The sequence below is a fragment of the Cavia porcellus genome, unplaced genomic scaffold, assembly GCF_034190915.1.
Source record: "Cavia porcellus strain 051 isolate PalLab524CR breed Dunkin Hartley unplaced genomic scaffold, mCavPor4.1 scaffold_12, whole genome shotgun sequence".
In the NCBI taxonomy this organism is placed as follows: Eukaryota; Metazoa; Chordata; class Mammalia; order Rodentia; family Caviidae; genus Cavia; species Cavia porcellus.
Window position 1 is genome coordinate 42,372,023 of NW_026947495.1, and position 13,913 is coordinate 42,385,935.

Genomic DNA, 13,913 nt, shown 5'->3' on the forward strand with positions numbered 1-13,913 from the left:
AATTCCTAGCCTCAAATATTATAATAGTCTTATTATGCTTAAGTCAAGAAAGTTACTTGTACATTTTTAAAAAGTGAATACTGAAATAATAATGTACAACTGACAAGGCTTCCATTATATAATATTAAGTGGAAGAGCAAAGTGTAGAACAATTTTTCTGGCAAGAATCTCAGTTGTGGAAAATGTACTGAGAAAATACATTTTATCACTAGCTCCACATTTCCTGCATTACACAGATCTCTGAAAGATGTACAACAAACTCTTAGCTGGTTGTTATTAGGAATGGCATAACATTTTAAACTGACTACATTTTTATATGCTTTCAGGAACAACTTTAATATAGTTTTAGTTTATAAATCGTCAGTTACAAGATTTTGATTTTGAGAATTCTAGAGATCATGCCTTGTAACATTTCTGTTGGCTGTTAACCTCTGTGGTTTTTCTGCTTATTCATAAAGGAGTTGAGTAATTGCCAGAAATATAAGCACTACTAGACCACAATGTTACAATGCACTCTTTAAGCCTATCATTGTGACATGATTATCAGTGATGCAGTTTTGGGTTAGTTTAAATATATAAAATAATTAAAAGGACCAATGTGAAGCATTACTGAGAATGTACAATGGTAGTTATTTCTGAAAAATTCAAGAATACAGTACTGGTCTGTACTTTCAAAATTTGGCAGGTGGTATCCTTTTAAAATAATTAAGTGCAAAGACTTGAAAAGCTTTGATAGCCTCATATTTACTTATTTTTAAATGTTATTTTGTCTTTGCTTGCTTTTTCTTTAAGATACCTTGAAAGCTTATCGTTCAGTTCCCAAACACAAATAATCCATTTTATTAATATATGTAAGTATAATGTTTATTCATTTCTCCATATATAGGATATATGCACATATGTATCTATATGATACATTATTTTTTTCTTTTTTATCTAAAGTGTATCATAGTTCAGAACTTACATCTTTTGGTTCAGTGTATTTTGGAGTTCTTTTCATAATAATAAATTGCTTTTTTTTACAGCTGTATAGTGTGTAGATATACTTAATTAACTAAGCATAGTACAATAACACCTTCTCGTCTGCAGTTACAAATTGGACATTGTTTTAAATCTTGAGCTACCCTACTTGAGACCTGAGTCATTCTTTTGTCCAGCACATTCATGTTGTATATGTTATTCACCCATTAATTACTAAGTAGTCATTTTAGCTACCAGGTCAGCTGGTAAGTGATTACTGACACAAGACCACATTCATAAACTTGTTACAGTAATTGTTGTAACTGTTCTACTTTATTAACATTATTCTTACTGTGTCTAATTTATAAATTAAACTTACATGTGTAAGAGATGCAGGACTTATAGCAGTACATACATATGTACTGCCTGCAGTTTCAGGTATTCACTGGGGGTCTTGGAACTTATGGCCTGTATTTAACGGGTGCTGCTGTGCCTTCATTGCTGATCGTTTAGATTGTTTCCAGTCTTTATAAGTAATGGTATGGTATAGAGAATAATACTGTGCATAGATTTTATATGTATGGGTGTATGTGTGGAAAAGATATGTTAATGAGTCATTTCACCAAATAACTGCCAGATTGCTCTCCGTGGAGGTTTACCAGTTCACTCCCTCAATAGCAATGCAGAATTTGTTTATTCACAGACTCAGTATTAGAGAATGTTATCCGACTGTTGAATTTTTATCAGTTGATAATGGTAAAAATGATACCTACTATTAATTTGACCTGTAAATTGCAAATATATTTTTTATTTAAAATACTTTTGATTTGACATTTAATTTTGCTGTGTAAATTTAGTTTTTTGTGTTTGTGTACATGTACACCTGTTAGAATTGTAGATCTTTTTTTAAAATTTTATTTAAAGAAAAAAAAACAGTAAAAGGGTACAAGTAATACAGAATTTCAAAAAAGATAAACAGTAAGAAATCACTAGTTAATAGATTACATATTATCATCTTAGAAATAGTTGTTCAAGTTACAAAATTAAAGCATACAAAGTGGACATTCAAACAGTGAAACTGCAAACAGTTGTGTTCAATGATCCAACAAAAACTTAGTGATATGGTCATCACTCTTACACACCTAAACAAACTTGCAGTTGTATCCTTTAGAGCACTTTATTTTCCTCTCTTTTTTTACTATAATGTTTACACATTTGGGGTTTTATTACTCCCACAGTTCTTATTACTTTTTTTTTTTTTTGGAAGAGAATAAAACCAAATGTGACAAAACAAAGCAGTCAGTCAAAACAAAGAATGGACATAATACATGATGTAAAAACAGAATACAAGGTAATCAACAATGGTTACCATAATGCCTCTTGCTACCTTAAAAAGAATTGCCTATATCATTAGGTATAATAAAATTGAACAAAACAGTACAGAACAAAACCAATAAAATCTAAACATTGGAGACATTACAGAACTTCAAAAGAAGATAATAGTCAAACTGGAATGCATAAGGTTCATAGTGAATCTTATTGCCTTCAAAGTAGTTGCCTATACCCTCAAACTTGATACTATCAAACAGAACAGAGTAGAGTAAAATCAGTCAGAACAAGATGGTGAGAGCAATACAGGACTTCAAGTCAAGTTAATAGGAAATCAAAAAAGTTACTATAATATATCCTGCTAATTTAAAAAAAAATTCCCTTAATTAAAAAACTAATAAAAAGATAAATTTTTTAAAAAGGGGGAGATTGAGATAAAAGAGGCTGTAACAACATAACAATGCAGATCAGAACAATTTAAGCAACATAGTATTTCACCACAAGATAACCCAACATAGTAGTTACCATAGTGTCTCCTTCCTTGAAATATTTGAGTATAGCTTACTATAGCATCAAACATATCAAGACAGTGTGAAACGATTCAAGAGAGTGAAAGTATTGCAGGGTATTTAGAACCAGCTAACAGAAAATGAACAATGATTTCTATGTTATCTCTTTGCCACTAAAAATTTTTGTTTATACTATCACATATAATAAAATCCAATAAGATACAACATGATAAAAGCAATGGAGACAGAAGAACAACAGCCTTATAAAGTTTTCACTCATTAATTGGAATGGTTTTATTCTGGGCTGTTTGATATTATTGTCTGTGATGATATATACAGCTATTTTGAAGAAAACAAGACAACCTAATAGCTGGTGCTGATTTAATATCTTGTTTTGAAGTCCCATCAGATTTGTAGATCTTAACGTAGCTCATGAATTTTGTATTATGGTTAAAAAGATTTTTCTCTGGGAAAGGCTAATGACTTCTAGCCAGTGATTCCTTCCATCTTTTGGGGGGTGATGGTGAGAGGTTCCTTACATCTTGATATTTAGATTATAAGTGTTTTTGAATTAGCAACCTGTATATTTAGGTCATTGGTTTGTTCTGTGATTTAGAATGATAAAGTGTGGTATATGAATGAAATTTTTTTTTCCTGTTCTAATGTGATGTCTTCACTGAATGAGAAAATGTGTGTGTGTGTGTGTGTGTGTGTGTGTGTGTGTGTGTACTGGGGATTGAACCTGAGGCTTTCACAAAGCACTATATCACCAACCCCATTCCTTTTTATTTTGAGGTAGGTTCTTGCTAGTCATTAATTTGCCCTACCCTGGTCTCAGATTGGCAATCCTCCTGCTGTAGTCTCCCAAAGTGCTGGAATTACAGACGTGCATCACCATCCCTGACCATAATTGACTGTTTTTTATTCTTATTTTTTAATTTTTATCTTTTTGAGACAGGGTCTCACTGTGCAATTCAGGCCGGCCATGAGCTCACTTTGTAGCCCAGGCTGGTTTTGAACTCGCAACGATCGTCCTGCCTCTGCCTTCTGAGTGCTGGGATCACAGATGTGAGTCACCATGTCTGGCTTAATTGACTCTAGTTAGCCTGTCTTTTAAACTCTATTCTGCTTTTGGGGGGTGGTGGTATATGGGGATCTATTCATTTATCAGTACTGTATCAACTATTTCAAAATATTGAGGTCCTACAGTATACTTCAATATCAAAGAGGATTAATCTTCCTTTGACTGCAACTATTTATCATGTGAACTTTAGAGTTAGCTTTTTTTCTGTCCAAGAAAAAAAGTTCATGTTCTTAGTCTGAATTCTGATGTAACCTCCTGAGAAAAATAACTTTTTGTTTCTTCAAAAATAGTTATCACAATCTATAGTTATTTATTTTTACACTTATTTTCTCTTACCCAGAATTACACCATAAAGACTCTGGTGAATTCTATTTTATTTACTACCCTTTGCCTATCATGTAATATAATAACAAACATATGGAAGTCACTCATTGTGTTTTGTTTTGTAAATGAATAAATGAAGTTTGAAGTTTGGAAACTTGCCAAAGTAAAATCACTTATTCCTTCTAAAGGTAGGAGGCCATTGATCATGGTGTTAGATTCTCCAAAACAAAAAGCTGTCTTAGTCACTTTGTTGCTGAAACAGTACTAATACCCACAACTTTTAAAAGAGGATTTATTTTGACTTATTTTTAATCCATCATAGGGTAACTCTAGGCAGAAGTCTCATGAAGATTTGGGGGGACACTCCAGATGTAAACCATTGCACAGGTCATTGTCCTTTTAATATCCTTAACTGTACTATGTGAAGTATCTGAAAATCTTCAAATTAATTTATTTTTATGTCTTTGCCTCATTTATGCCTCTGCTCTTTCATTCCTCAACCTGCCGTTGAGTTCACTATAATACCAAGCTTTTGACTTGATTTCTGTGGGAGAAATACACAGTTGCAAAATGGGCTGTGGGTAGGCTCTGGGATCCCAACTCAGGGGTAAATAAGATGAGGAACTGGTTTTGGTGGTGCACACTTGTAGACCCAGGTATTGAGGAGAACCCAGAGTTCCAAGACAGTCTGTAGGCAACTAAGTTTTGCCCTGTCACAAAGTAGAAAAGACTGGATATATAGCTCAATGAAAAGTACTTGCTTACATACACAAAGCCCTACAATCAGTGCCACCTACCAAAAAATCAGATTGTTTATAATTTTCATAGGAATAGCTACTCCGCAGTTGATTCATGTGTCCTATGATGTAGAATGAAAGGAAATCACTTAATACTAAGTAGTGAACAACAGTGTGATTCTGGAATGAAAACTGTCAAGATTCCTTATGAAAAGTATTAACCGTGTTTCCTGTAGTTGCATTTTATAAAATATTCTTAAATTGAATTTGCTCCACATATTATAAATTTAATTAAAATATTTAGTGATGTGATTTTTCATTTTGCTTTAATAGTTTATACTTTTAGAAGTACAAAGTCAGTTTGTATTAAACTTAGATGTCTTATTGTGATGTTGTTTACATAATATTCAGAAGGCCAGAAATACACATGATCTTCTGAACATGAAGACACTAGTTTAAATTGTTTTAGTGTTAATACTTTTTCCCTTTCTTTTCTCATTAAGGATTCTGGACTCTGCTTATAATATCCCTAACTGCTGGGTTCTCGTGTTGTAGCTTTTCTTGGACAGTGACTTATTTTGATTCTTTTGAGCCAGGAATGTTTCCTCCTACTCCACTTTCACCTGCCAGGTTCAAGTAAGTACAATATGCCTCTTTTCTTTCTTTTTTTTTTTTTTTTTTTTTTTCCCTATCTCATTTCAAGTTGTTTGAAAATACTAAAAGGGAAGCAAGAAGCTGTGTATTTATAACTTGGTTCTTTACTCAGGTAGCAGATACCTATACCATACTTTTCTAATGAAAATATGTACTTTAACACAATGAGTTGGCTTTGCATCTCATTAGCTGTACTGAGGGACTACAGGAAGCAATCTTTGGGTTCACTCACTTGACATGACAAACAGCAGAGTGTATATATATCAAAATGCGAACAGGTGAGTTTTACCCACGTTATGCACTCATATTTTGTATATTTATAACTTTATTAAATATTGTCTTACAGAATTTGTCTTGTAGAATTAGCCCAATATTTTAGTACAATATTGCATGAAAATTCAGTTGTACAACTTCAGAAGGAGACTGAAAGACGATGGGTTACTTGGCTACTATTGATGACTTGGATCATGTAAGCCAAAGAAGTTAGCAAGTTATGACAAGAAGTACAGAATGAAGACCTTGATTCAGATGAGGAAGGAAACAGTAATATAAATAATAAATATAAATATAAGTAATAAATATTTTTGATTATTCAAACTGCTGCAAAATGGTCATGTATACTTGAACAATCTAACATTAGAACTAGTTCCAGAAATGTTACTAGGTTCTTGCCAGGGCTGAAACCTATTGGATGAAAGCCAATACCACAATTCAATGTTTGAAATTGTCTGTAATGGATGATATGATATAAGATGTTTTTAAATACTAATAATGAAATAAAAGTAAAACATTTTGTATGCATCAATAACAATCTTAAAAATATGTTTATCACTCATATGAACTTAAAAGCCTTCATAGCAGGACTTTATCATTTTACTCCTCACAGTCTAAAGGATTTATAAAATGACAGATGCAATGTTGAGATTTTTAGAACAGTAATGACATTCCAGACATTTGGTTTCCTTTAAAATTGCTTACATTTTGACAAGACCCACCAAAGAAGAAAAGAAATTAGACAAGTTGGCTGCTGTTCATTCATTTTTGAAAGGTTTTGAACTGTTGCCAAATATGTGACAGCTTACGAACAACTTGCATCATTTTGTGCTTGTTGAAACTTTTGACAATACATGCTAAATAGACCAAATATGATACAAAAATGTATGCCCTGGTAAGATTGTTAGGCCACATGCTTATAATTACAGCACTCAAGAGGCTAAGGCAGGAGGATCATTGCAAGTTCAAGACCAGTCTGGGCTACAAAGTGAGTTGAAGGCCAGCCTGAACTGCATAGCAAGACCTTGTCTCAAAAAAAAGTGGTGCCTTGGTAGATGTGAAGACATTGTACTCCTTGAATTTAGAAGTTTTATCCTGGAACTCAGCCACAAGATCTTTCTTCATGCAGTAACAATATATGACTTTGTGAAAGGCTTGTCACACCTATTCAAATAGTAACCCAAAAAATAAGAAAACGAAATGCAAAAACACTACAAATAACTATCACATTTGACAGTTGGTTCACTAGTTACTCTTTGATATATATTTGCTGAAGAAACACTAGTTGACCAGCACAGGCACTATTGACAAGAATAAAGTGAAGATTCCTGAAAATACTTTGCAAGTTCACAAAACAGAAATACATAGTGCAGTATTTGGATTTCAGAAAGACATAACGTTGGCCTTGTATATGGCAAAGGAGAGCAAAGTGGTATTGATGCTGTTAATACTATACCATGATGATAAGATAGATAGTGACACTGGGCATAGCAGTGCACACCTCTAATCCCAGCACTTGAAAGACTGAGGCAGGAGGATCCTGTGAGTTCCAAGATCAGCCTGGACTACATAGTGAGAACCTGTCTTCAAACAAACAAAAAGATTGGTAATGAATCTTCACAGATAAAGCCAGAAATTATCACATTTTAGAACAAAATGAAAGGGAGAGTAGATATTGATGAGTTCTGAAGCAACTCTGTTACTCAAAACACAAATTTTTGAGATTGGTTATGTTTTAGTAGATCCTAAACATATCAGGCATAATTAGTTTCATAATTTACAAAGAAAATGACAAGCACAAATATGGAGAATTTTTGTTAGAAAATTGGGACTGAAATTGATAAATAATCAATTACAACACAAGAAGAACAGTATGTATCTGCCCAGAGAACTCTGCAAAAACATTCTGGAGCAGACTAGCAAACAGGTGAAATATCACAAGACCCTCCTAAGAAACAAGAAGATCAGCAAGATGTCAACTGGAAAAAAAAAAACGTAAGTGCTATCAGTGTAAGCAATAGTTTTGAATGGAACATGCTGTTCTCATGTGAGAATACTGTATTAGGTGTCATAATTGAAATAAAGATTTTTGTGGCAGAGTTTTTTTTTGTGTGGGGAGGCTACCAGGAATCAAATTCATGACCTTGTGTTTGCTAGACAAGCACTTACGCTGCTGAGCTATATCTGTAACCCTCAGAGTTCTATTTGTGTTTCCATTGTAGTTCACACAGGAATTTATTTCTGCTGGTTTTTTTAGATTCATTAAGTAAACAGTTGACATTGAAAATGTGTTCATTCTAAGCACTTATTAGGTATTAAAAGTTTAATATTTTACTAGTATTTTTCTATTAAGTATACATTGTTAAAAACTCATAAAATTAAATATTTCATTAGTAGAAATACTTATAAAAAGTAGACTGAGTGTTACATACTCACCATAATTTGCCTTCAAAATATTTCCTGTGATGCCTCTAGGGTTGAGGCTCTAATCTCTATTAAAAGTAAATGATACAAGATTTTAAGTTTATGGACACCTCTTCTAAATAAAGCTTTTAAAATTCAATAGATAGTATTTTTAAGGACTAAATTCAGTGAACTGTCTTAAAACTGAGAAACTTTGATGGTTGTCCTATTCAAATGGAAATTGAAACACAAACAGGATCTACAGAGGCAAAATATATTAACAGTTTGAATGTTTTATAAGATTCATGTAACAAACAGTTGACTTACAACAGTTTAACAAGTGCATTAGACTTTTCCTCAGGATTTAAGTTTTTTATAATTATTTTCAGCAATCTGTGGCACCCAATTTATAGCTCTAGACCAGATTGGATGTGTTTTATACTCAAATAGCATTCAGTTTCTTTAACCTATATTTACTCTATTTCAAAGAATTTTAAAAAATTCAGTAGGCAGTGATCTGTCCAGTAGCAGGAAGACTCCACTTTTAAATACTAATTTTCAGTGAAATCAAAGATCTCATTTATTTTACAGATGGGAGTTGGGAAGGGGTTGATGAAGACTAGGACATAACTTCCTTTCAATTTATGGTATATTGTTGCTATTATTACTCCAGCTTCTGTCTACCTCTTGGATAGGTTGTAGAGATAACAATATATATTTGAGGGACAATAAATGTGAATTACACTAATAATAACTTATTAATAATTAGTACTACTGGCTTTCATTAGGAAACTTCCATATATTTTTGTGCTTTATATGTAAATCTAAAAAATTTGGCTTTACTTTTGGTGAAATGTATGCCTTTGTGTATATATGTATTTTAAATGTCTTAATCACTATATATGTGAAACAAATTGTATACTTGCAAATACATTGTGAGTGCATGAGATAGATAAATTATTACTCTCAATTTTTTTTAATTTTTTATCATTTTGAGACGGGGTCTCACTATGTAGTTTAGGCTGGCCTTGAACTTGTAACAATTCTCCTGCCTCAATCTCCCAAGTGCTAGCATTACAAGTGTGTGCCACCACGCTGGCTTCATACTTTCAATTTTTAGACTATAAAAGTTATTCTAACAGTATAATACTGTCTAATAGTTCACATGGGTACCATTCAGTTGGAAAGTTTATTTTTCTCAGAGATACACAGTTCAATTCTAATTTATGTTCTGCTGCCTGTTTATCAATTACTTTAATAAGGGATATGAGTCTCGTGTAGTAGACTCATAGGTGCAAAAAATTTATTCTCCGTTTTTTCTTTTACTTTCATCTCACTTCTCTGAATTACATTCTGTTATTTCCAAGATCTAGGAGGTCTTGCTAGTTGGATTTTAGAAAGCGTTTTACATATAATAGGGATTAAAAATCTCTAATCTTGCCAGGTGTGGTCTGGGCATACATGTAATCCCAGCACTCCCAGCACCCAGGAGGCCAAGGCAGGAGAATCCTCAAGATTTCAAGGCCAACCCAGAATCAAAGTGAGTTCAAGGAACTCATAGCAAAACCTTGTCTTAAAAAGATGAAAAACCAAAAACAGAAAACCTCTATTCTTTAAGACGTTGTTTTTATTCAGTTGCTAAGCCTGGAAATCCTTATGGATATGTTTATTTAACTTTGCCAAGTCTAGTCCTTCTTGTGTTTTCAAGTGATAATCTAAAGAGGAAAACTTCTTTGAGTTACCAGTGTTTTTGGACCATTAAGGGTTAGGCCTGTATTTTTAACATCTCCAAACTTTCACTCATCTAATTTGCCCTATATTGTTATGTAAAACAGAAAAAAAATCTAGTTGCAGCTGTCTCTCATCTAAAATTCTTCAGTGGCTTTTCTCTTGCCTTTAATATAAAGTTCAGCTCTTAAGTATAGTATATTAGTCCTTCCCTAAAAGACCCCTTCTTACTCTTCCAAATTCATCTTCATTTATTTCCCCAGTACAGTATACTGTGCAGTACTGTATGTTTTACTGTAGCCATATGCCACATTATCTTGGCAGCCCTCAAGTAAATTGCGTGATTCTGAGATATGAACTTTACATTTGGTGCATTTTTTTTCTGGAATATCATTTTATCTTCGCAGTTTCCTTTCTACCACCACCATAATTCATAAGCATCATAAATAGTAGAATAATTGGAGCACTGAACAGAAAAGTCTTTTGGTGTTCTCATAAAGATCTACTATATTAACAAAATTGAATTTAATTTTTTTTTAACTTTTTATCGGTACCAGGGATCGAACTCACGACCACCTGCTTACAAGGCAGGTGCTTATGCCGCTGAGCTAAATCCCCAGCCCCGAATTTAATTTTTTAAAACAGCATTTTTTTATTGTAGTAAAGGGCATCTTTTTTTCAGTATTTAAAAGTCTTAATGTATGATAATGTCAGGTCACAGTCTTAGATTATGTACTCATTAATACAGCCCTACATGTATACAAAATACATAATCTAGCCAGATGTGGTGGCACATGCCTATAGTCCCAGCACTCTGGGGGCTGAGATAGGAGGATTACAAATTCAAGCTCAGAATGGGCAATTTAAGGACTTGGTAAAATCCTGTCTGAATAAACAATTAGGGCTGGAATCAATCTACAGTACTGCAAAAAATGTACATATGTATATATCATACTAGTATATAAAAATATACAAAATATATATCTACAAGTGAAATATATCTACAAATGATAATGTACACAATTTCTGGAAGAAAGTTGAGTTTGATTCTGGAAACACTACCCACTAGTGTTTGGAAAATAGGCAATTCAAAAATACTAGAATAAGTATACTGTATATTCTCTGTGTCACCAGTAGAGTGAGTCCTTGTACAGGGAAATAACCTCTTTTTAAGAAAGTTGAAATCTTCACAATTTTTCTTCCAAGTCAAATTAATACTTTTCGTTGATGTGCTACAGTACATCTTTGTAAAAATACACCATGTATATTTCTTATTTAAAATAAATGTTGTTGTTAATAAACATTTTTCTTGGTTATATAAAAGTAATTTTTGTCCTTTGTTGAAAATTCAAAAGAACAAGTGGAGTATAGTGGCATACCTTCAATCCTAGCACTCAAGAAGTAGAGGTGATTTGATCATTGTGAGATCGAGGCCAGCCTGGGCTGCAAACCAGTAGTGAGTTCAAGGCCAACCTGAAATACAGTGAGACTCTGTCTCAAAAAATAAAACAAAGGTGAAGAGAAATATGAAAATAACCAATAATCAGGGAAAATGGCTATCTTCTTTCTAGTATATGCTAATTTTGAAATAAAAAATTATAATCACTGACTATACCATTTATTAGGTGATAAAATGTTGATTGGTTTGTTAAAATAGTATTTTGCTATTCCATGCAAACTAAAATACATAGATTTGCTTTAAAACAGATACAATTATTTGTGGGGAAAAATATCAAGAAGACTCATTGTCAGTGTTTCCCTGAAATGTATTAACTCCTCAAGAGAGAAAAAAATTAAAATTTATTGATATCTAGTAAATATTTGGTAAAATATTTAATGAAACCAACAATTTTGATCACTAATCTCAATTAGACATTGAGATTAGGAGTACAGTGTGTATATTTTCATTTTTCTTATGTATATATTTTTATTTTCCATTCTGTATTTGATATCTTAGAAACTTTCACTTTCCATAAGCATGTAGTCTTTAAAAGGAAAATACATTCTCAAACAGTAACTTAATGGGCTTCAGCGGAATAATTTTTCAAGATGGTTTTGCTGAATTAAAATGATAAATGGTAGTGTCAAATACATAAATGTCTTGATAAGTGATCATTGTCTTTGTATATTTGGTGTAATATACCTCTAAATTATTTAGAGAGCTTTGTCTTAGTGTTAAAGAGTATCTGTTTGCAGTGTTAAAGATCAAAAGGCAGAGAAAGGTTAAATTCTACACAGAGTGTTTAAATATTCTTTCTCATTAAGTTATAGTGTGTTGTTTTTTGGTTGTTGTTCCAATATTACCTGCTTAAGATCTCTGGTTTAATAACTTTAATTTTCCCTCCTCATTTGTTAAGTTTTGTCATTGATTTCAAACAGGCAAATATAACAATGTATGCATTATTGCACATTGCAATTTTCTGCTGAAATTAGTTTCTAGACATTAAATATGTCCATGTATTGTCACCCACCCATGTAAAAATGATGAATACAAAGAGAATGCAAACCTCAATGTAATCTTGGGGTTCACTCTAGAATACACTAGTGGCAGGACCAGACCTGTTAAGTCCTCCTGAAGTTAGATACAAGATACACATTGGGCTAGAGATGTGTTCAGAGGTTCCTGCTAAAGATGATAAGGAATAGGTGAGGTGGTACAGGTCTGTAAGCCCACTGCTCTAAGAGGCTGAGGTAAGTAGATTAAAAGTTTGAACCCAGTTTGGGCAATTTAGCAATATAGTGAGACCTTGTCTTAAAAAGAAAAAAAAAGATGGGGAAACCAGGACCCTCCCAAACCACTCACAGGTATTTCATTAGTCTAATCCTGTCTTTTTTTTTTTAAATACATGAAAAAAAGTTCCAGGAGTTTAAGCAACTTCCATAAAGTCAAATTGTTTGTAATTAATAGAGGTAGCAGTTGACTTTGTTTTTGTTTGCTGTACTAACCAAACCCCTCCTGTGAATATGAAATGAATTTCACTAATTATTGTCTTGATAATTAATTGGTAATTAACAAACATCCTCAACTTTTGCTTTGTGGCAGCTTTGCTTCTGTAATGTTACTAAAGCCAATTAAAGAGTGTGTTCTTAACATCTCACTATATTTGTCCTCTTCATTTTTCTCCCGGCAACCAGCTAAGTCTGCTTCTGGCTGGACACATTTCACATTACCTGTGTACAAGCCCCATCTAGTGCTGAAATGCTGTAGCTGCATGTTTAAAGTTATTTCATGTGCTAGAAAATAAGCCATTCAATTAAAAGTCCTATCTATGATAGAAATAGTTCTCTGTAGTCCAGCATTAATTTTGGTGGAAAAATGATAAGTGATGACTCTAGGAAAAATCACAGTATAGAAAGCTTAGTTTTATAATTGTCAAAATACTTATTCAAAGTACTAATGAAAAATTATGAAGTTAATAAATTTATCTTCATGTACTCTTGAGTAGTCAGAGATTAAGAGCCAAGCGTCTTGACGCTAAGAATATTGTACTGAACTCAGTAGTAGTTATGAAAGTCTTAATTCCTGCTAACATGAAAAAGATAAATTTTAACAGCTTTCACTCCTGTAACCTTTATGCTATGACATGAATTTTATAGATATAAACCTAAAATTAATGAGAATTACAAATTAAGGCATTTTTGTTATTTAAAATTGATTTAATTTTTTTTTTTCTTTTGTGGTACTGGAAATTAAACTCAGCACTTTGTGCTTTTCTGTGCAGGCTCTGTGTTGCTGAACTATAACCCCTGTCCATTTAACTCATTTTAAATTCACAGTTAATTTGCATTGTAAGGTGGCAAGCATTCCTTAACATCTAGTAATTTCCTCGGTATTAGCTGAAATTAATAGTGAAGAGAGTTACTAAGGCAAGGAAGTTTATGTCAATAAGATAAAATTTTTATGCTGGAGAT

General features: G+C 32.7%; 1 protein-coding gene across 1 annotated transcript in view; it reads left to right on the forward strand.

Annotated features, from left to right (window-relative positions):
• Arl6ip6 (ADP ribosylation factor like GTPase 6 interacting protein 6) overlaps window positions 1-13,913 on the forward strand; it is a 35,714-nt gene that overhangs the window by 7,202 nt on the left and 14,599 nt on the right. The window contains exon 3 of the mRNA XM_063259103.1: window positions 5,447-5,579. Within this exon, the coding sequence (XP_063115173.1) occupies window positions 5,447-5,579 (133 nt within the window). The remainder of the gene's footprint in view (window positions 1-5,446; window positions 5,580-13,913) is intronic.